We start from the raw sequence: 25,441 nt of genomic DNA on the forward strand, positions 1-25,441 counted from the left end.
GCATTTAATACATTTAATACATTTAATACATTTAATGCATTTAATGCATTTAATACATTCTAGAGTTGCACGAAATACATTCTATTTCTTTGCGATGGTCCGGGTAGCTTGCATTTAATACATTTAATACATTTAATGCATTTAATACATTTAATGCATTTAATACATTCTAGAGTTGCACGAAATATATTCTATTCCTCGGCGATGGTCCGGGTAGCTTGCATTTAATACATTTAATACATTTAATGCATTTAATACATTTAATACATTCTAGAGTTGCACGAAATACATTCTATTTGTCGGCGATGGTCCGGGTAGCTTGCATTTAATACATTTAATACATTTAATGCATTTAATACATTTAATACATTCTAGAGTTGCACGAAATACATTCTATTTCTCGGCGATGGTCCGGGTAGCTTGCATTTAATACATTTAATGCATTTAATACATTTAATAAATTCTAGAGTTGCACGAAATACATTCTATTTGTCGGCGATGGTCCGGGTAGCTTGCATTTAATACATTTAATACATTTAATGCATTTAATGCATTTAATACATTCTAGAGTTGCACGAAATACATTCTATTTCTCGGCGATGGTCCGGGCAGCTTGCATTTAATACATTGAATACATTTAATACATTTAATGCATTTAATGCATTTAATGCATTTAATACATTCTAGAGTTGCACGAAATACATTCTATTTCTCGGCGATGGTCCGGGCAGCTTGCATTTAATACATTTAATACATTTAATACATTTAATGCATTTAATGCATTTAATACATTCTAGAGTTGCACGAAATACATTCTATTCCTCGGCGATGGTCCGGGTAGCTTGCATTTAATACATTTAATACATTTAATGCATTTAATACATTTAATACATTCTAGAGTTGCACGAAATACATTTTATTTCTCGGCGATGGTCCGGGTAGCTTGCATTTAATACATTTTATACATTTAATACATTTAATGCATTTAATGCATTTAATACATTCTAGAGTTGTACGAAATACATTCTATTTGTCGGCGATGGTCCGGGCAGCTTGCATTTAATACATTTAATACATTTAATGCATTTAATGCATTTAATACATTCTAGAGTTGCACGAAATACATTCTATTTGTCGGCGATGGTCCGAGTAGCTTGCATTTAATACATTTAATGCATTTAATACATTTAATACATTTAATACATTCTAGAGTTGCACGAAATACATTCTATTCCTCGGCGATGGTCCGGGTAGCTTGCATTTAATACATTTAATACATTTAATGCATTTAATACATTTAATACATTCTAGAGTTGCACGAAATACATTCTATTTGTCGGCGATGGTCCGGGTAGCTTGCATTTAATACATTTAATACATTTAATGCATTTAATGCATTTAATGCATTTAGTACATTCTAGAGTTGCACGAAATACATTCTTTTCCTCGGCGATGGTCCGGGTAGCTTGCATTTAATACATTTAATACATTTAATGCATTTAATACATTTAATACATTCTAGAGTTGCACGAAATACATTTTATTTCTCGGCGATGGTCCGGGTAGCTTGCATTTAATACATTTTATACATTTAATACATTTAATGCATTTAATGCATTTAATACATTCTAGAGTTGCACGAAATACATTCTATTTGTCGGCGATGGTCCGGGCAGCTTGCATTTAATACATTTAATACATTTAATGCATTTAATGCATTTAATACATTCTAGAGTTGCACGAAATACATTCTATTTGTCGGCGATGGTCCGAGTAGCTTGCATTTAATACATTTAATGCATTTAATACATTTAATACATTTAATACATTCTAGAGTTGCACGAAATACATTCTATTCCTCGGCGATGGTCCGGGTAGCTTGCATTTAATACATTTAATACATTTAATGCATTTAATACATTTAATACATTCTAGAGTTGCACGAAATACATTCTATTTGTCGGCGATGGTCCGGGTAGCTTGCATTTAATACATTTAATACATTTAATGCATTTAATGCATTTAATGCATTTAGTACATTCTAGAGTTGCACGAAATACATTCTATTTCTCGGCGATGGTCCGGGCAGCTTGCATTTAATACATTTAATACATTTAATGCATTTAATGCATTTAATACATTCTAGAGTTGCACGAAATACATTCTATTTCTCGGCGATGGTCCGGGCAGCTTGCATTTAATACATTTAATACATTTAATACATTTAATGCATTTAATGCATTTAATACATTTAATACATTCTAGAGTTGCACGAAATACATTTTATTTCTCGGCGATGGTCCGGGTAGCTTGCATTTAATACATTTTATACATTTAATACATTTAATGCATTTAATGCATTTAATACATTCTAGAGTTGCACGAAATACATTCTATTTGTCGGCGATGGTCCGGGCAGCTTGCATTTAATACATTTAATACATTTAATGCATTTAATGCATTTAATACATTCTAGAGTTGCACGAAATACATTCTATTTGTCGGCGATGGTCCGAGTAGCTTGCATTTAATACATTTAATGCATTTAATACATTTAATACATTTAATACATTCTAGAGTTGCACGAAATACATTCTATTCCTCGGCGATGGTCCGGGTAGCTTGCATTTAATACATTTAATACATTTAATGCATTTAATACATTTAATACATTCTAGAGTTGCACGAAATACATTCTATTTGTCGGCGATGGTCCGGGTAGCTTGCATTTAATACATTTAATACATTTAATGCATTTAATGCATTTAATGCATTTAGTACATTCTAGAGTTGCACGAAATACATTCTATTTCTCGGCGATGGTCCGGGCAGCTTGCATTTAATACATTTAATACATTTAATGCATTTAATGCATTTAATACATTCTAGAGTTGCACGAAATACATTCTATTTCTCGGCGATGGTCCGGGCAGCTTGCATTTAATACATTTAATACATTTAATACATTTAATGCATTTAATGCATTTAATACATTCTAGAGTTGCACGAAATACATTCTATTTCTCGGCGATGGTCCGGGCAGCTTGCATTTAATACATTTAATACATTTAATACATTTAATGCATTTAATGCATTTAATGCATTTAATACATTCTAGAGTTGCACGAAATACATTCTATTTGTCGGCGATGGTCCAGGCAGCTTGCATTTAATACATTTAATACATTTAATACATTTAATGCATTTAATGCATTTAATACATTCTAGAGTTGCACGAAATACATTCTATTTCTTTGCGATGGTCCGGGTAGCTTGCATTTAATACATTTAATACATTTAATGCATTTAATACATTTAATGCATTTAATACATTCTAGAGTTGCACGAAATATATTCTATTCCTCGGCGATGGTCCGGGTAGCTTGCATTTAATACATTTAATACATTTAATGCATTTAATACATTTAATACATTCTAGAGTTGCACGAAATACATTCTATTTGTCGGCGATGGTCCGGGTAGCTTGCATTTAATACATTTAATACATTTAATGCATTTAATACATTTAATACATTCTAGAGTTGCACGAAATACATTCTATTTCTCGGCGATGGTCCGGGTAGCTTGCATTTAATACATTTAATGCATTTAATACATTTAATAAATTCTAGAGTTGCACGAAATACATTCTATTTGTCGGCGATGGTCCGGGTAGCTTGCATTTAATACATTTAATACATTTAATGCATTTAATGCATTTAATACATTCTAGAGTTGCACGAAATACATTCTATTTCTCGGCGATGGTCCGGGCAGCTTGCATTTAATACATTGAATACATTTAATACATTTAATGCATTTAATGCATTTAATGCATTTAATACATTCTAGAGTTGCACGAAATACATTCTATTTCTCGGCGATGGTCCGGGCAGCTTGCATTTAATACATTTAATACATTTAATACATTTAATGCATTTAATGCATTTAATACATTCTAGAGTTGCACGAAATACATTCTATTCCTCGGCGATGGTCCGGGTAGCTTGCATTTAATACATTTAATACATTTAATGCATTTAATACATTTAATACATTCTAGAGTTGCACGAAATACATTTTATTTCTCGGCGATGGTCCGGGTAGCTTGCATTTAATACATTTTATACATTTAATACATTTAATGCATTTAATGCATTTAATACATTCTAGAGTTGTACGAAATACATTCTATTTGTCGGCGATGGTCCGGGCAGCTTGCATTTAATACATTTAATACATTTAATGCATTTAATGCATTTAATACATTCTAGAGTTGCACGAAATACATTCTATTTGTCGGCGATGGTCCGAGTAGCTTGCATTTAATACATTTAATGCATTTAATACATTTAATACATTTAATACATTCTAGAGTTGCACGAAATACATTCTATTCCTCGGCGATGGTCCGGGTAGCTTGCATTTAATACATTTAATACATTTAATGCATTTAATACATTTAATACATTCTAGAGTTGCACGAAATACATTCTATTTGTCGGCGATGGTCCGGGTAGCTTGCATTTAATACATTTAATACATTTAATGCATTTAATGCATTTAATGCATTTAGTACATTCTAGAGTTGCACGAAATACATTCTTTTCCTCGGCGATGGTCCGGGTAGCTTGCATTTAATACATTTAATACATTTAATGCATTTAATACATTTAATACATTCTAGAGTTGCACGAAATACATTTTATTTCTCGGCGATGGTCCGGGTAGCTTGCATTTAATACATTTTATACATTTAATACATTTAATGCATTTAATGCATTTAATACATTCTAGAGTTGCACGAAATACATTCTATTTGTCGGCGATGGTCCGGGCAGCTTGCATTTAATACATTTAATACATTTAATGCATTTAATGCATTTAATACATTCTAGAGTTGCACGAAATACATTCTATTTGTTGGCGATGGTCCGAGTAGCTTGCATTTAATACATTTAATGCATTTAATACATTTAATACATTTAATACATTCTAGAGTTGCACGAAATACATTCTATTCCTCGGCGATGGTCCGGGTAGCTTGCATTTAATACATTTAATACATTTAATGCATTTAATACATTTAATACATTCTAGAGTTGCACGAAATACATTCTATTTGTCGGCGATGGTCCGGGTAGCTTGCATTTAATACATTTAATACATTTAATGCATTTAATGCATTTAATGCATTTAGTACATTCTAGAGTTGCACGAAATACATTCTATTTCTCGGCGATGGTCCGGGCAGCTTGCATTTAATACATTTAATACATTTAATGCATTTAATGCATTTAATACATTCTAGAGTTGCACGAAATACATTCTATTTCTCGGCGATGGTCCGGGCAGCTTGCATTTAATACATTTAATACATTTAATACATTTAATGCATTTAATGCATTTAATACATTCTAGAGTTGCACGAAATACATTCTATTTCTCGGCGATGGTCCGGGCAGCTTGCATTTAATACATTTAATACATTTAATACATTTAATGCATTTAATGCATTTAATGCATTTAATACATTCTAGAGTTGCACGAAATACATTCTATTTGTCGGCGATGGTCCAGGCAGCTTGCATTTAATACATTTAATACATTTAATGCATTTAATGCATTTAATACATTCTAGAGTTGCACGAAATACATTCTATTTCTTTGCGATGGTCCGGGTAGCTTGCATTTAATACATTTAATACATTTAATGCATTTAATACATTCTAGAGTTGCACGAAATATATTCTATTCCTCGGCGATGGTCCGGGTAGCTTGCATTTAATACATTTAATACATTTAATGCATTTAATACATTTAATACATTCTAGAGTTGCACGAAATACATTCTATTTGTCGGCGATGGTCCGGGTAGCTTGCATTTAATACATTTAATACATTTAATGCATTTAATACATTTAATACATTCTAGAGTTGCACGAAATACATTCTATTTCTCGGCGATGGTCCGGGTAGCTTGCATTTAATACATTTAATGCATTTAATACATTTAATAAATTCTAGAGTTGCACGAAATACATTCTATTTGTCGGCGATGGTCCGGGTAGCTTGCATTTAATACATTTAATACATTTAATGCATTTAATGCATTTAATACATTCTAGAGTTGCACGAAATACATTCTATTTCTCGGCGATGGTCCGGGCAGCTTGCATTTAATACATTGAATACATTTAATGCATTTAATGCATTTAATACATTCTAGAGTTGCACGAAATACATTCTATTCCTCGGCGATGGTCCGCGTAGCTTGCATTTAATACATTTAATACATTTAATGCATTTAATACATTTAATACATTCTAGAGTTGCACGAAATACATTTTATTTGTCGGCGATGGTCCGGGTAGCTTGCATTTAATACATTTGATACATTTAATACATTTAATGCATTTAATGCATTTAATACATTCAAGAGTTGCACGAAATACATTCTATTTGTCGGCGATGGTCCGGGCAGCTTGCATTTAATACATTTAATACATTTAATGCATTTAATGCATTTAATACATTCTAGAGTTGCACGAAATACATTCTATTTGTCGGCGATGGTCCGAGTAGCTTGCATTTAATACATTTAATGCATTTAATACATTTAATACATTTAATACATTCTAGAGTTGCACGAAATACATTCTATTCCTCGGCGATGGTCCGGGTAGCTTGCATTTAATACATTTAATACATTTAATGCATTTAATACATTTAATACATTCTAGAGTTGCACGAAATACATTCTATTTGTCGGCGATGGTCCGGGTAGCTTGCATTTAATACATTTAATACATTTAATGCATTTAATGCATTTAATGCATTTAGTACATTCTAGAGTTGCACGAAATACATTCTATTTCTCGGCGATGGTCCGGGCAGCTTGCATTTAATACATTTAATACATTTAATGCATTTAATGCATTTAATACATTCTAGAGTTGCACGAAATACATTCTATTTCTCGGCGATGGTCCGGGCAGCTTGCATTTAATACATTTAATACATTTAATACATTTAATGCATTTAATGCATTTAATACATTCTAGAGTTGCACGAAATACATTCTATTTCTCGGCGATGGTCCGGGCAGCTTGCATTTAATACATTTAATACATTTAATACATTTAATGCATTTAATGCATTTAATGCATTTAATACATTCTAGAGTTGCACGAAATACATTCTATTTGTCGGCGATGGTCCAGGCAGCTTGCATTTAATACATTTAATACATTTAATGCATTTAATGCATTTAATACATTCTAGAGTTGCACGAAATACATTCTATTTCTTTGCGATGGTCCGGGTAGCTTGCATTTAATACATTTAATACATTTAATGCATTTAATACATTTAATGCATTTAATACATTCTAGAGTTGCACGAAATATATTCTATTCCTCGGCGATGGTCCGGGTAGCTTGCATTTAATACATTTAATACATTTAATGCATTTAATACATTTAATACATTCTAGAGTTGCACGAAATACATTCTATTTGTCGGCGATGGTCCAGGCAGCTTGCATTTAATACATTTAATACATTTAATGCATTTAATGCATTTAATACATTCTAGAGTTGCACGAAATACATTCTATTTCTTTGCGATGGTCCGGGTAGCTTGCATTTAATACATTTAATACATTTAATGCATTTAATACATTTAATGCATTTAATACATTCTAGAGTTGCACGAAATATATTCTATTCCTCGGCGATGGTCCGGGTAGCTTGCATTTAATACATTTAATACATTTAATGCATTTAATACATTTAATACATTCTAGAGTTGCACGAAATACATTCTATTTGTCGGCGATGGTCCGGGTAGCTTGCATTTAATACATTTAATACATTTAATGCATTTAATACATTTAATACATTCTAGAGTTGCACGAAATACATTCTATTTCTCGGCGATGGTCCGGGTAGCTTGCATTTAATACATTTAATGCATTTAATACATTTAATAAATTCTAGAGTTGCATGAAATACATTCTATTTGTCGGCGATGGTCCGGGTAGCTTGCATTTAATACATTTAATACATTTAATGCATTTAATGCATTTAATACATTCTAGAGTTGCACGAAATACATTCTATTTCTCGGCGATGGTCCGGGCAGCTTGCATTTAATACATTGAATACATTTAATACATTTAATGCATTTAATGCATTTAATGCATTTAATACATTCTAGAGTTGCACGAAATACATTCTATTTCTCGGCGATGGTCCGGGCAGCTTGCATTTAATACATTTAATACATTTAATACATTTAATGCATTTAATACATTCTAGAGTTGCACGAAATACATTCTATTTGTCGGCGATGGTCCAGGCAGCTTGCATTTAATACATTTAATACATTTAATGCATTTAATGCATTTAATACATTCTAGAGTTGCACGAAATACATTCTATTTCTTTGCGATGGTCCGGGTAGCTTGCATTTAATACATTTAATACATTTAATGCATTTAATACATTCTAGAGTTGCACGAAATATATTCTATTCCTCGGCGATGGTCCGGGTAGCTTGCATTTAATACATTTAATACATTTAATGCATTTAATACATTTAATACATTCTAGAGTTGCACGAAATACATTCTATTTGTCGGCGATGGTCCGGGTAGCTTGCATTTAATACATTTAATACATTTAATGCATTTAATACATTTAATACATTCTAGAGTTGCACGAAATACATTCTATTTCTCGGCGATGGTCCGGGTAGCTTGCATTTAATACATTTAATGCATTTAATACATTTAATAAATTCTAGAGTTGCACGAAATACATTCTATTTGTCGGCGATGGTCCGGGTAGCTTGCATTTAATACATTTAATACATTTAATGCATTTAATGCATTTAATACATTCTAGAGTTGCACGAAATACATTCTATTTCTCGGCGATGGTCCGGGCAGCTTGCATTTAATACATTGAATACATTTAATGCATTTAATGCATTTAATACATTCTAGAGTTGCACGAAATACATTCTATTTCTCGGCGATGGTCCGGGCAGCTTGCATTTAATACATTTAATACATTTAATACATTTAATGCATTTAATGCATTTAATACATTCTAGAGTTGCACGAAATACATTCTATTCCTCGGCGATGGTCCGCGTAGCTTGCATTTAATACATTTAATACATTTAATGCATTTAATACATTTAATACATTCTAGAGTTGCACGAAATACATTTTATTTGTCGGCGATGGTCCGGGTAGCTTGCATTTAATACATTTGATACATTTAATACATTTAATGCATTTAATGCATTTAATACATTCAAGAGTTGCACGAAATACATTCTATTTGTCGGCGATGGTCCGGGCAGCTTGCATTTAATACATTTAATACATTTAATGCATTTAATGCATTTAATACATTCTAGAGTTGCACGAAATACATTCTATTTGTCGGCGATGGTCCGAGTAGCTTGCATTTAATACATTTAATGCATTTAATACATTTAATACATTTAATACATTCTAGAGTTGCACGAAATACATTCTATTCCTCGGCGATGGTCCGGGTAGCTTGCATTTAATACATTTAATACATTTAATGCATTTAATACATTTAATACATTCTAGAGTTGCACGAAATACATTCTATTTGTCGGCGATGGTCCGGGTAGCTTGCATTTAATACATTTAATACATTTAATGCATTTAATGCATTTAATGCATTTAGTACATTCTAGAGTTGCACGAAATACATTCTATTTCTCGGCGATGGTCCGGGCAGCTTGCATTTAATACATTTAATACATTTAATGCATTTAATGCATTTAATACATTCTAGAGTTGCACGAAATACATTCTATTTCTCGGCGATGGTCCGGGCAGCTTGCATTTAATACATTTAATACATTTAATACATTTAATGCATTTAATGCATTTAATACATTCTAGAGTTGCACGAAATACATTCTATTTCTCGGCGATGGTCCGGGCAGCTTGCATTTAATACATTTAATACATTTAATACATTTAATGCATTTAATGCATTTAATGCATTTAATACATTCTAGAGTTGCACGAAATACATTCTATTTGTCGGCGATGGTCCAGGCAGCTTGCATTTAATACATTTAATACATTTAATACATTTAATGCATTTAATGCATTTAATACATTCTAGAGTTGCACGAAATACATTCTATTTCTTTGCGATGGTCCGGGTAGCTTGCATTTAATACATTTAATACATTTAATGCATTTAATACATTTAATGCATTTAATACATTCTAGAGTTGCACGAAATATATTCTATTCCTCGGCGATGGTCCGGGTAGCTTGCATTTAATACATTTAATACATTTAATGCATTTAATACATTTAATACATTCTAGAGTTGCACGAAATACATTCTATTTGTCGGCGATGGTCCGGGTAGCTTGCATTTAATACATTTAATACATTTAATGCATTTAATACATTTAATACATTCTAGAGTTGCACGAAATACATTCTATTTCTCGGCGATGGTCCGGGTAGCTTGCATTTGATACATTTAATGCATTTAATACATTTAATAAATTCTAGAGTTGCATGAAATACATTCTATTTGTCGGCGATGGTCCGGGTAGCTTGCATTTAATACATTTAATACATTTAATGCATTTAATGCATTTAATACATTCTAGAGTTGCACGAAATACATTCTATTTCTCGGCGATGGTCCGGGCAGCTTGCATTTAATACATTGAATACATTTAATACATTTAATGCATTTAATGCATTTAATGCATTTAATACATTCTAGAGTTGCACGAAATACATTCTATTTCTCGGCGATGGTCCGGGCAGCTTGCATTTAATACATTTAATACATTTAATACATTTAATGCATTTAATACATTCTAGAGTTGCACGAAATACATTCTATTTCTCGGCGATGGTCCGGGTAGCTTGTATTTAATACATTTAATACATTTAATGCATTTAATACATTTAATGCATTTAATACATTCTAGAGTTGCACGAAATACATTCTATTCCTCGGCGATGGTCCGGGTAGCTTGCATTTAATACATTTAATACATTTAATGCATTTAATACATTTAATACATTCCAGAGTTGCACGAAATACATTCTATTTCTCGGCGATGGTCCGGGTAGGTATAAAATGTATTAAATGCAAGCTACCCGGACCATCGCTGAGAAATAGAATGTATTTCGTGCAACTCTAGAATGTATTAAATGTATTAAATGCATTAAATGTATTAAATGTATTAAATGTATTAAATGCAAGCTATCCGGACCATCGCCGACAAATAGAACGTATTTCGTGCAACTCTAGAATGTATTAAATGCATTAAATGTATTAAATGTATTAAATGCAAGCTACCCGGACCATCGCCGACAAATAGAATGTATTTCGTGCAACTCTAGAATGTATTAAATGCATTAAATGCATTAAATGTATTAAATGCAAGCTACCCGGACCATCGCCGAGGAATAGAATGTATTTCGTGCAACTCTAGAATGTATTAAATGCATTAAATGTATTAAATGTATTAAATGTATTAAATGCAAGCTACCCGGACCATCGCCGAGGAATAGAATGTATTAAATGCATTAAATGCATTAAATGTATTAAATGTATTAAATGTATTAAATGCAAGCTACCCGTACCATCGCAGAGAAATAGAATGTATTTCGTGACACTCTAGAATGTATCGAATGCATTAAATGTATTTCTCGGTGATGGTCCGGGTAGCTTGCATTTAATACATTTAATACATTTAATGCATTTAATGCATTTAATACATTCTAGAGTTGCACGAAATACATTCTATTTGTCGACGATGGTCCGGGTAGCTTGCATTTAATACATTTAATACATTTAATGCATTTAATACATTTAATGCATTTAATACATTCTAGAGTTGCACGAAATACATTCTATTCCTCGGCGATGGTCCGGGTAGCTTGCATTTAATACATTTAATACATTTAATGCATTTAATACATTTAATACATTCTAGAGTTGCACGAAATACATTCTATTTGTCGGCGATGGTCCGGGTAGCTTGCATTTAATACATTTAATACATTTAATACATTTAATGCATTTAATACATTCTAGAGTTGCACGAAATACATTCTATTTGTCGGCGATGGTCCGGGTAGCTTGCATTTAATACATTTAATACATTTAATACATTTAATGCATTTAATGCATTTAATACATTCTAGAGTTGTACGAAATACATTCTATTTGTCGGCGATGGTCCGGGTAGCTTGCATTTAATACATTTAATACATTTAATACATTTAATGCATTTAATGCATTTAATACATTCTAGAGTTGCACGAAATACATTCTATTTCTCGGCGATGGTCCGGGTAGGTATAAAATGTATTAAATGTATCAAATGTATTAAATGCAAGCTATCCGGACCATCGCCGAGGAATAGAATGTATTTCGTGCAACTCTAGAATGTATTAAATGCATTAAATGTATTAAATGTATTAAATGCAAGCTACCCGGACCATCGCCGACAAATAGAATGTATTTCGTGCAACTCTAGAATGTATTAAATGCATTAAATGCATTAAATGTATTAAATGTATTAAATGCAAGCTACCCGGACCATCGCCGACAAATAGAATGTATTTCGTGCAACTCTAGAATGTATTAAATGCATTAAATGCATTAAATGTATTAAATGTATTAAATGCGAGCTACCCGGACCATCGCCGAGGAATAGAATGTATTTCGTGCAACTCTAGAATGTATTAAATGTATTAAATGTATTAAATGTATTAAATGTATTAAATGCAAGCTACCCGGACCATCGCCGAGGAATAGAATGTATTTCGTGCAACTCTAGAATGTATTAAATGCATTAAATGCATTAAATGTATTAAATGTATTAAATGTATTAAATGTATTAAATGGAAGCTACCCGGACCATCGCCGAGGAATAGAATGTATTTCGTGCAACTCTAGAATGTATTAAATGCATTAAATGCATTAAATGTATTAAATGTATTAAATGTATTAAATGCAAGCTACCCGTACCATCGCCGAGAAATAGAATGTATTTCGTGACACTCTAGAATGTATTAAATGTATTTCTCGGCGATGGTCCGGGTAGCTTGCATTTAATACATTTAATACATTTAATGCATTTAATACATTCTAGAGTTGCACGAAATACATTCTATTTGTCGACGATGGTCCGGGTAGCTTGCATTTAATACATTTAATACATTTAATACATTTAATGCATTTAATACATTTTAGAGTTGCACGAAATACATTCTATTTGTCGACGATGGTCCGGGTAGCTTGCATTTAATACATTTAATGCATTTAATACATTCTAGAGTTGCACGAAATACATTCTATTTATCGGCGATGGTCCGGGTAGCTTGCATTTAATACATTTAATGCATTTAATACATTTAATACATTCTAGAGTTGCACGAAATACATTCTATTTGTCGACGATGGTCCGGGTAGCTTGCATTTAATACATTTAATACATTTAATGCATTTAATACATTTAATACATTCTAGAGTTGCACGAAATACATTCTATTTATCGGCGATGGTCCGGGTAGCTTTTTGTCGGCGATGGTCCAGGTAGCTTGCATTTAATGAATACTAACTTCTCTTTAAAAAATGTAAAACGTGCATGGGTTAAATGTAAAAAATGTATTTCGTGCAAAATATCTGACTTCTGGCCATGGATGTCCTATGCATGGTTTTGTTTTTCTGTTCTTCTCTCTCTTACTAGTCTTAGCTATTTGTTGTGTGTTGTTATTATCTCGTACCTTCAAATTGTTATTAGTATCATCAACAAAATTTGGTAGGTCACCTGTTGTACAAGCGATAATCTTTAGATTCTGTGCAAGTTGTAATATTGTCAGTTTTTCCCCTGATCCTGCCACTTCTTTAGCTTTTTGTTTACAAGTATTGTCTTTAAAATGTCAACATGAAACTGAATCTGGTCTTTATTATAAAGTGCTTTCACTTGTTCACTTCTCTTCATCTCTCTTAGTTTTTGCTCTACTTCTAATTCATTTTTCCAAACTCCAAAATCCTGTGTTCCAATTGAACTGTCTTCTATTGTTTTCTTTGTAGTTGTTTGTACTTCATCTCCTTACCGTAATTTTGTTCTTTTGTATGTGTTGGAGCTTCTTCTTTTTTAAAGTATTTTGTCTTAATGGGGGGGGGGGGGGGAGGGGGGGGGTAATAAGATATGATGTATATATCTCTAGCAGATATTTTACATAACATTTCCATTACACATTAATCTGACTACATGTATAGCATTTATAAAAAAAAAAAAAAAAACCTTCCCATACAGCAAGTCTCTATAGTGTCGTCTTAAGGGCACATTAGAATGTTTTTACAACATAAAAATAAATAAATTTGAAGGTTATCAACAGTTAGATACTCAATTCTGTGAGCGTCATTTGCTGCATACCATATTCAATTTTGAGGCGGGTTTTCTTGGTAACTTTTTCCATTTTTTCTTCCGTAAGGAAGAGATATATTTAGTGGGTGGAAGTCTGTGTGTGTGTGTGTGTGTGTGTCTGTCTGTCTGTGTGTATGTGTGTCTGTCTGTCTGTGTCATCGTTTTTTCCATAACTACTTGCTCAATTCAAACAAAATTTTGAAAACGTATTCCGTAGGGTAATGGCCAGACTTGATTGGGTTTTGGTAAATATCTATGAATATTAATGAGCAATTTACGTAATTAATGATTTTTGGTAATTAGGCTATATCTGTATCATATTATTTATAGTGTTACTTGCAACTACATGTAAGATGAACGACTTCAACGTTTAAACGTTACAAATAAAATCAATCGCCATTTTCATCCACAGTGCAAGGTCACATACACATGTACATACGTATGCGGTACATGTACGTACAGTACAGCCTTGTGATGGACGCCATTTTCTTTAATCGATCGAGAACGAATAGATTACTTTCCATTGTAATATTACAACACGAAGCATTGTCATTATGCCAAAAATATAGGTCGTGTTGTTATTGTGCCAAAAATATAGGTTATGAATGAATGAATGAATGTATGTATGCATGTATGTATGTATGTATGTATGTATGTATGTATGTATTTATGTAAAAAGGAAAACATAGTTTCTCGTCAGGAAATGTTGTCTAAAGTGGTGCGACGATGTGATTATTTTTTTTTACAATACTTTACAGCAAGTGTGTATGTTGGGCATGTCATGGGCTAGTTCATGATTAGTTCTGCAGTTGTCTTCATTGAAGTGGCAATTAATGTAGGGAGAGTGTTTCCCCTTTCGTCTGCAGACTGAATTGGCTTACGGAACTGAAGAAAAAAATAATGAGGAAAGAGGGTACTTAAATGATGGGCGCTGACCAGAAACTATTTTTTTTTTGCCTTTAAAACTCGTTCTATGATGAGTGCTATGCTACAACGTTCTATAAAGCTTCACGTTACATGTTGTGGTTGGCCAGGAGATCACTAATAGCAATGGGCAAATAGCAATCAAATGAGAAAAAATAACTTATTGCATAACAGTGTTGTATTCCAACAATAAATTGTCTGTAGGAACGACAATCTCAAAACTTTGTCCTTACGGAAGCCATTCAGTTTAAATCTGATCATGCGTTGTGCTACTTGCCTGTTGCAATTCTGTGTTTATGGTAAATGCGGAAGCTTGTTTTCTTCCTCTTAACATTACGCAATGAACAATGAGTGACATTGTCATTCATTGAAGTAATTAAATCCTCAACACATGATTAGTCGCTATTTATAACAGACTCCTCCTGGATATAGAATATTCAGTAGCTAGTATGTTTGAACAATTTGTCGATTAGCTAGTTTCATTGGCGGGTATTTCTATCCAAACGCTTCCAGCCAGACTCAGGACAAGTCCCTCTCTTCCCGCAGCTGCACCGCTCAGCATACATAAACATATTAGGGATGATAGTCATGAGTCTGGCAGCGAGACTAATGTATGTGTAAACCTTCTCTAGAGTTGGATAGAAGGACAATGTCATTGGCAAATAGCAGTGAAGAGATGGGTTGATTGTTGAAACGTGGGCTGTACATGTACATATATGCATGTCAATTTGTGACAGACAAGAAGTGTTACAATCGAAACAGGGATCAATGGCTTGTTTCTTACGTGTCACGTGTACAGCTACACATGTGTAGGATGTGTGTGTGTCTGTCTGTCTGTCTGTCTCTGTGTGTGTCTGTCTGTGTCATCGTTTTCTCCATAACGGCTGGCTCAATTCAAATGAAATTTTGAAAATTTATTCCATATGGTAATGGCAAGACCTGATTAGGTTTTGGTAAAAATCCTGTCAATATTCATGAGAATTTATGCAATTAATGTTTTTTTTTCAGGACTTAGGCTATATCTTAAGAATGCATCCTTCAAATGCATTGTAACTTGGTACATACATTTGCGATACCAAAGCACACCTGTCCTGAATATATTACTAAATGTAGCTTTTAGTTTTTAGCTCTGCTGTCAGCGTAGCTTTAGGTATAGGTGGGTATAGAGGTATAGAGTATAAGTGAATCATTGTGTCCGTCAACTTTTTTAGCTCTGCTGTCAGCAAAAGCTGAAAGCGTAGCTTTACATGTAGGTATAGGTTGTATAGAGTATAGAGAGTATAGGTGAATCATAGGTGTCTGTCAAACATTTATATTTTCATCATCTTCTCCGAAAGTGACAGTCAGAATTCTTTGATATTTGGTGTGCATGTTCCCGGGGGGGGGGGGGGAGCTATTCAGATTTGTTCATGCCAAGTTGATCTGTGGCATTTTCAATTTTTTATGATTTTTTTTCAAAAAATGACATTTTCATCATCTCCTCAAATACTTCTTGTCAGATTGCTTTGATATCTGGTGTGTTGATGCGCAGGGGGTAGCTTACTCAGATTTGTTAATTTCAAGTCAACACATCTTCTTTTCTATTTTTTATGATTTTTTTTTTGTAATTTAAAGAAAAAATGAATATGTTAATGAGCATTATGGCCGACGCAATATTGGAAATCAGTCCACGAGACTTTAAGTAAACTGCCACTTTTCAAAAGATGCTATTGACATCAAACAAGCAATGTAATATGTGCTATAGTCATAATTCTATGCATTGTGCGCCCAAATGACAAGTGTTTGTTCGAAACAAGGTTGTAAACTTCAAATCCAAATTCTGCACCCCTTCTACATAATCAGCCAGTCCGCAATACCCTCATTTGCATACAATCTATCCTCCAGATAGCGACCGTTACACTTTGAATGGCTGTTCACGGGCCTTATTTTTCGGTATTTTCAACTCGCCGTAACTTTCACTAGAGTCCACCATTTTAGATACTGTAAACGCCTAAATCTCAACTGACATCTCTTCTTTTGTGCCAGCAAAATAAATTTTGGCATTACATTTAGGAATACCGATTTTCAGATGAATTCGTGACGCATACTTGAGGCCCTGAAATTTCGACCTGGTTTTCCGCTCATAGTTTCCTCAATACGGACCTGGAAAGTTTACAAAGTTCACAAAAAGGTGAATTTTTATGTGTTTTGAATAACCATGGCAAGTAAATTTAGTAGGATGGCTGTGTAACGGTCCGTTCAAGAATTTTCAGTAGAAAAATGACTGATTTGTCCACTGGAAGTTGAAGCTGACCTCGTTTGACCGGGCGATTTTCCGCAGCAAGCAGTAACTGATGTTTTCAGATAACATGTAACTTGTGATTAATTCTATATTGTCATGCAATTTGGAATGACAGTGAACTAGAATGAAGACAACTCGCGTAAGCTAGGCAAGGCATGCCTAGGCCATAGGCGTGCAGGTTAAGTTAAGGGGCCATGTCATTTTAAAACTGACGCACAAGAAACGTAATATCTTCGTTTTAGTTTAAACCCCCCCCCCTCCCCCCTCAAAACGAAATGTCTTAATGCGAAATGGGAAAATGAACGACCTGTCCTACATGTATGTTTATATCATATACCACGACATCACTAAACTGTAAACACAACAAACTCTAATTGCAATTCAACTTGTAAAACATTTTGCTGTCTCTGCAAAACACAGTTTCAACTGGAAATTGTATTGACCAGTTCTCATGCTTTTTACAAGTTGTATCTGTCGAGTCGTTTATATTCGTACGTTTCGTAATTTATACGAGTTGACTTTGACTGTGACATCGCACCACAATGGTGATGAACACGTTGACGCGGCGGCGGCTTTCACGTGCATGTTTCAACTATCACGTGAAAACATCCATAAATCTGTTTGGAATCACTAAACTATTACTGAATAATTATTTCAGGCGATTGAACTTTTCATTTTCACGTTAATAGAAGGATTGAATCAACATCAGTCGAACGATCATCCTGTTACTAGTGCCGAAATAAACGTTCGCAATACCACGCTATCTACGATAATTTAGTCCAAGTTTAGAGGTCACGACAAACACGTGACATCTCATCAGCAATTTCCGGATTTACATTCGTATTAGTTTCACGTTATACCCCAACCTGGCCTAACTTAGAACCTTCGCGTAGGTGGATTTTGGCTACGTCCTCTCCACATAGTCTATGCAAATCAATTATCGTGAAGGTCCTTTAAAAGTTGCCACTACGATTGAACGATCGGCTCTTATCACGCACCCACTTCGTTAACTTTCGTTGACAAGATCACATGGCGTTACCCAGAGCGTTACCAACGTAGTGGCGTGCAGTGTTGTTTATATTTGGGTACGATGAATCTCCTCATGTCTAAACAGCTAACCCGTCTAGAATTTGGAATTAAGTAATCCTAAAACGTAAAGCTATGTCGGATCCGGACGTTTTAAAAACCGAGAGTTGCAGGTACAAGTATTAAATGAGGTAATGTCTACATACATGGCTTGCTTGGGCTGTACGCTTATCATCCTAGTCGCAAGAAATTGGTTGACATGTGCGTTCGTCACGTACGTACCATCATTTATAGTTGTGATATGACCCAACAAACGGAAAAAGGTCTCTTGAATTCAGGAACTTCTGTTTAGGTGTTGGTGAATAATAAAACCATGTTTTCGCAGCATTCAAGAGGTTGTTTTTGTGATTCATTTATTGTACATCACTCCCTGACTAGGTGGGTTACTTGGCCATACGGTTATTTTTAGAACAACATGCATCTCTCTTCGTGTATGTCGGCAAAGTTTCTGACTGTAATTTTTCAAGAAAAATAGCATTGCCTCGTTTAATTCCATTTTAGTAAGAACGAAAAATCCTTATTGCGATTTTGACGCACGCAAAACGAAATGAACTCTTACCCCCTCCCCCCCCCCTAAACGAAGGAATTACGTTTATCGTGCGTCAGTTTTAAAATGACACGGCCCCTAAGAACAGTACGTACAGTGAATCGACCAAACTTTGTTTATTGGCGGACAGTTTACATGTAAACACAGATAACTAGTGAAATGTTGTCTAAAGTGGTGCATCTTTATCACCATTTTTAGTCCCCGCCGGACGAAGTCCGGGACAGGGACTTAAGGATTGGGTTCCGTCTGTCCGTGCGTCCGTCCGTCCGTCCGTCCGCAGCCGTTTCTTGGAGATGCCTGGACCAATTTTTTTCAAACTTGGTATAGGGGCAACATACAATGGCATACATATGCACGTCGATTTGTTTAATGATACGATCCAATATGGCCACCTAGCAGTCATTTTGTTTGCAATTTTCCATGTCCAAAGCCATAACTCAGACATGCTTGAACAGATCTCATTCAAAGTTGGTATTAGCACAGTGTTCTATGACATACATGTGCATATTCATTGTTGTCATGATACGATCCAATATGGCCGCCTAGCAGCCATTTTGTTTGAGAATTTTCCATGTCCAAAGCCATAACTCAGACATGCTTGAACAGATCTCATTCAAAGTGGTTATTAGGACAGTGTTCTATGACATACATGTGCATATCCATTTGTTGTCATGATACGATCCAATATGGCCGCCTAGCAGCCATTTTGTTTGTGAATTTTCCATGTCCAAAGCCATAACTCAGACATGGTTGAACAGATCTCATTCAAAGTTGGCATTAGGACAGTGTTCTATGACATACATGAGCATATCCATTTTCATCGTGATAAGATCCGATATGCCTGCCTGGCAGCCATTTTGTTTGTGAATTTTCCATGTCCAAAGCCATAACTCAGACATGCTTGAACAGATCTCATTCAAAGTTGGTATTAGGACAGTGTTCTATGACATACATGTGCACATTCATTGTTGTTGTGATATGATCCAATATGGCCGCCTGGCAGCCATTTTGTTTGTGATTTTTCTATGTCCAAAGCCATAACTCAGACATGCTTGAACAGATCTCATTCAAAGTTGGTATTAGGACAGTGTTCTATGACATACATGTTCATATCCATTTTCGTCGTAATACGACCCCCCATACCCAACCCATCTTTTATTGTTGTAGGCATGTTCCATGTCCAACAAGCAGACACAACATATCTAAGTCTTTTGATTTAGGTTCACAAGTGTTGTTGCGTGATCAGAGTAGTGATAATTCCTTAAAACCCAATCATAGCGGGGACTATGTCATTCTCAATGACTTGTCTAAAAAACGACTGACTCAATTCAAACAAAATTTATTGCATGTTTTCTGTAGGGTAGTGACAAGAACTGATCAGGTTTCGATAAACATTCCATAAATATTAATGAACAATTTACAAATTAATGGTTTTCGGTAATTAGGCTATATCTCAAGAATGCACTCTTCAAATTCAATATAATTTGATACATACATTTGCGATACCAAATGCACCTTTCCTGAAAATATTGATGTAGCATTTAGTTTTAATAAGTTATTGACATATTTTCAGTAGGCCACAAAAAAGAAAAAAATAGTTTCTCGTCAGGAAAAGTTGTCTAAAGTGGTGCAACGATGCGATTATTTTTTTTACATTCTCAACAAATCAAATCACTCATCATTGCAGTTACTGTTCTTTTTATTTAGTACTTTACAGCAAGTGTGTATGTGGGGCACATGTCATAGGCTAGTTCATGATTAGCTTTGCAGTTGTCTTCACTGGTGGCAATTAATGTAGGGAGATTTACTTTTGTGTTTCCCTTTCATCTGCAGACTGAATTGGCTTATGGAAGAAAAGGGGGGTACTTAAGTGATGGGCCTTTAAAACTCTTTCTACGGCGAGTGCTATGCTACAACGTTCTATAAAGCTTCACGTTACATGTTGTAGTTGGCCAGGAGATCACTAACAGCAATGGGCAAATAGCAATCAATGAGAAAAAATAACTTATTGCATATGTTCTGTTGTATTCTAACAATTGTCTGTAGAAACGACAATCTCAAAACTTTGCCCTTACGGAAGGCATTCAGTTTAAATCTGGTTATACATGTACCACAAGATGACACAATGCAACTCATGGCATCCAGTATTGAGAAGTCCTTTCTAACAAAACTATTGCTTAAAGGTGGCCATAATGCAGTGTTGTGACTCCTTGTCATATATGCACATGGGATGTATCAAGAGACAGAGAGTTTACTTTATTTGAATGTATATTTATGCATGTAGCTATTTATTAACCCCCGCTGGATGTAGTCCAGGACGGGCCTTATAGAATGGGTTCCGTCTATCCACAGTCATGCCTTGGACATTCATTGACCAATTTCTGTCAAACTTAGTAAATGGATAATGAACTATAACTTACATATGCACGTCAATTTGTTTTGGGATATGATGCAATTTAGCTGACTTAGAGCCATTTTGGGGTCAAAAAAACATGATTTTTGGTCAAAAAAGCTGAAATTTGGTGGGAATATTCTCAGCAGTATTACTCTAAAGATTTTCTATAAAACACTTTGGTCCTAGCGACAATGACCACGCCCATAGCAACAACAAAATTTTGGTCAAAAAAGTTAAACTCCAAAACTGCTAGGCAGATTGGGCTGAAATTTGGTGGGAATGCTCTTAGAAGTGTTATTCTGCAGATTTTCTTCTATAAAACATTTTTGCCTTATCAACAATGACCATGCCCATAGCAACAATGAAATTTTGGTCAAAAAAGTTAAAACTCCAAAACTACTGGGCAGATTGGCCTGAAATTTGATGGGAGTGTTCTTAGAAGTGTTATTCTGCAGATTATGTGTAAAACGTTTTTGCCCTGGCAACAATGACCGTGCCCAATAGCAACCAAATTTTGGTCAAAAAAGATAAACAAAACTACTTGGCAGATTGTCCTGAATTTGGGGGAACGTTGTTAAAAGTGTAATTTTCTGTAAAACATTTTAGCCCTAGTGGTGTTTTTCACAAAGATAACAGGGATTTTTAGACAAGTGAACAAAAATTCATAAAATGTATGCAAATGAACCTAGCAACAAGACCACACCCATAGCAACAGCCAAATGACCATGCATATCGCAAAAATAACTGATTAATAGACAATTGAATAACATTAAAAGAATGTATGTAAATGTGCCTAGCAACAAGACCACACCCATAACAAGCCAAATGATCACTGAAAGATAACAACAGGGATTAATAGACAAATAAATAAACATTCAAAAAATATATTCAAATATTCAATCAATTATTGCTACTATATTTCATACAATCTAATACATCACACTACCATGACTTGTGGCAGGTCTCTGAAAACATCCGTTGCGGGGCCTGAGTCATCTCCAATGACTGCTTGTTGATTATGGCTTATTTTATGCACATACATTTAATAAATGTCTGGCAATTTAAGTACAGAAGCATGGCTCATGATTTCATTTAATGTTGAAAACAAGGTGTACCCCTCTATCCACTTTGTAAAAATGATGAACCCCCCTCCCCCACCTTCTTTGAGTCCCAAATTGAGGTCGTTGCCCCCCCCCCCAAAAAAAAAACAACAAAAAACAAAAAAACAAAAAAAAACAAAACATACAAACTGATCGCTCCTTAAATCATTCCAGTTGCAGTAAGTTCAGCTAAAATATGTATGCTTACCATTGATCAGCAGCCATTCAGCCACATCCTTTGTGAATTGAGTAGTTTGCTGCCAACAAATTAATGTTGAAGTATATGTACATGACTTGTATATTTCTTAATCTGCTAAAGGACATATGTTACAAGTAGCATGTCATGCAGTAAACCTGCTTTGTATCTGTTTATTTTCAGGGGGAATTGTAGTCTTCATTTTGATAACAGTCCACTTCAAATTCTGGAAGCCAAGGGACAATATATGTATGATGACATGGGTCAAAAATACCTTGATGCTGTGAACAATGTTGCACATGGTGAGTATGATGTAATGTTCAAAGTACAATTACACCCACTGAAGCACATACTTGTAGAAAGATGCAAGAAGATACACCAAGTTTGGCGGTAAAACCGGAAGTTCGACTTTATTCTGAACTCCACCAACAAGGAATAATACAATGCAAGTCAATAAAATCTATGTAAAAGTTACATCTCGCATTTTTACACAAAATAGCACCAGGCTGACTGAACCATATCAAACTGTCTATAAAAAAAATCTTTATAAATTTAAGTTGAACTGTTCATGCAAACCAGTCCAAAACTCTAGTCTTAACCTAGTTCTCTTCTAATGTGACCGCCAGATCTCTACTGGAAACGGCAGAGGGAGGGTGGGTTGAAACGACAGATAAATTTCAAGTGATAAGAGCATGCGCAAAAGGTTTGCTACAAATTAGCATAAGATGACGTAGGCCTACTAGAAGGTCACTCACAAATAGTACCGGTCGTAATTAACCAAAATGAAACATTTTTCAACCAATTACACCCACTGAAGCACATACTTGTAGAAAGATGCAAGAAGATACACCAAGTTTGGCGGTAAAACCGGAAGTTCGACTTTATTCTGAACTCCACCAAAACGAAGGCCGCCAAACTAAAGAAGACTTATAAGAAATTAAAACAGTCCAAAATTAAATTAAATACAGTAGTAGAAAGACAGCTACAAGCTAGTTGTATATAAAGGAAAAACAAAATTTAACTATAGCTAGTATGAATGAACTCTGCAAGAAACAAAAATAATAGAATTTTTGAATTTTTAAAAATTGTCAGCCCAAAATGCTGTGAACTAGTCAAACAACCTGTGTGGGTCATAAATCGCCCACAGTGCTGTGAACTAATGTAAAAGTCAAACAACTTGTGTGGGTCATTAACAGCCCACCTCTCTACTAATGTACAGTTGAATGAGTACAGTCTCTTATTCATTAAAGTTCGCATTCCTAACAATACCATTGCAAAGGTTTGATGTAAATCTAATAAACACACTTAATTAAATATGGACTGAAACCAAATGCATCAAATGCATATTATACGCATTAATTACACGAGGCCAGTAATGGCAAAATGGCGCTACTCAGACAATTACACCACAGATTGCAATGACCTAATATTGCAAATCGTGTTAAACAGTGACCACCCTAATGGCTGTCAAGATTGCAATGACCTAATATTGCAAACCATGTTAAACAGTGACCACCCTAATGGCTGTCAACTCAGCTGGCAATCTGAAAAGTGGCAAGGCCGGCCATGCGCTGAGAGACGGTCAAATGCGCCTGCACTGGAACTTTAATGTAAGCTGTATAAGCATCCGATCTCCAGTCTCCCTGTCATTGAATAAGTTCTGTAGGAACCCCAGCCTCAAAGGCAAGAGTAGCCCCTCCCCTGCGCAAACTATGCAGAGAGTACAGGTGCGTGTCCTCCCCCAATGCATGCACCAGCCTGCTGAAGGTCCTGCTGAGCATGCCCTGTGTGACTGGAACAAGTTTCCCATGTTTACTAAACATAAAGACAGGCTCATCACCTGCTGCAACAATGCTGTCAAACAGACACTTGAATGCCGCCACTGGGCAAAGCACACTACCTGGAATATGTGCTAAAGGCAATAATAAAGTGCGCTCATGGCACTGCAAAGTTTTTGACCAACGTACTGCAATAAGTACAAAATCATGCTGAATAACAATGTCTCTACGGCAGAAATGGCTAGTAACATCGAACCCTTTCCTAGAAGGTGGTACTAAATTCGACTTCCTGAGAAAATTGAAAAAGCCAACAATGATAGCAGCCCAGACTGCTAAAGAGTACATTTGTATGTGTCAGTGCTATCCAACAAACTGTGAAACTGGCCAGCATGGCTGGTGTTACGGGCAACTTTTACCGTGGTGTGTGTGTGCTGGACTTCTTTAAACCTGTCATGGCTAAACGAAGTGAAATAGCAGAAAAGGCATCTGTGCTAAAGCCCATTAACACATGAAAAGTTTTAACCCCAGAAACATAATTATCAATACTCTTAAATGAACGTGCCAGAAATTGCGCATAAACTGACAACACTTCAGCTGATGCTGGAACAGGCTGAAGATGAAAGTGTGTACAAAATAGCAAATAAGACTTGAACTGC

The 25,441-nt window shown here is 34.7% G+C and overlaps 1 protein-coding gene across 1 annotated transcript in view; it reads left to right on the forward strand.

The window, feature by feature from the left end:
* LOC144451992 (5-phosphohydroxy-L-lysine phospho-lyase-like) overlaps positions 1 to 25,441 on the forward strand; it is a 191,722-nt gene that overhangs the window by 22,410 nt on the left and 143,871 nt on the right. Inside the window, exon 2 of the mRNA XM_078142954.1 lies at positions 23,191 to 23,309. Within this exon, the coding sequence (XP_077999080.1) occupies positions 23,191 to 23,309 (119 nt within the window). The remainder of the gene's footprint in view (positions 1 to 23,190; positions 23,310 to 25,441) is intronic.

Source organism: Glandiceps talaboti, chromosome 22 (assembly GCF_964340395.1).
Source record: "Glandiceps talaboti chromosome 22, keGlaTala1.1, whole genome shotgun sequence".
Classification (NCBI taxonomy): Eukaryota; Metazoa; Hemichordata; class Enteropneusta; family Spengelidae; genus Glandiceps; species Glandiceps talaboti.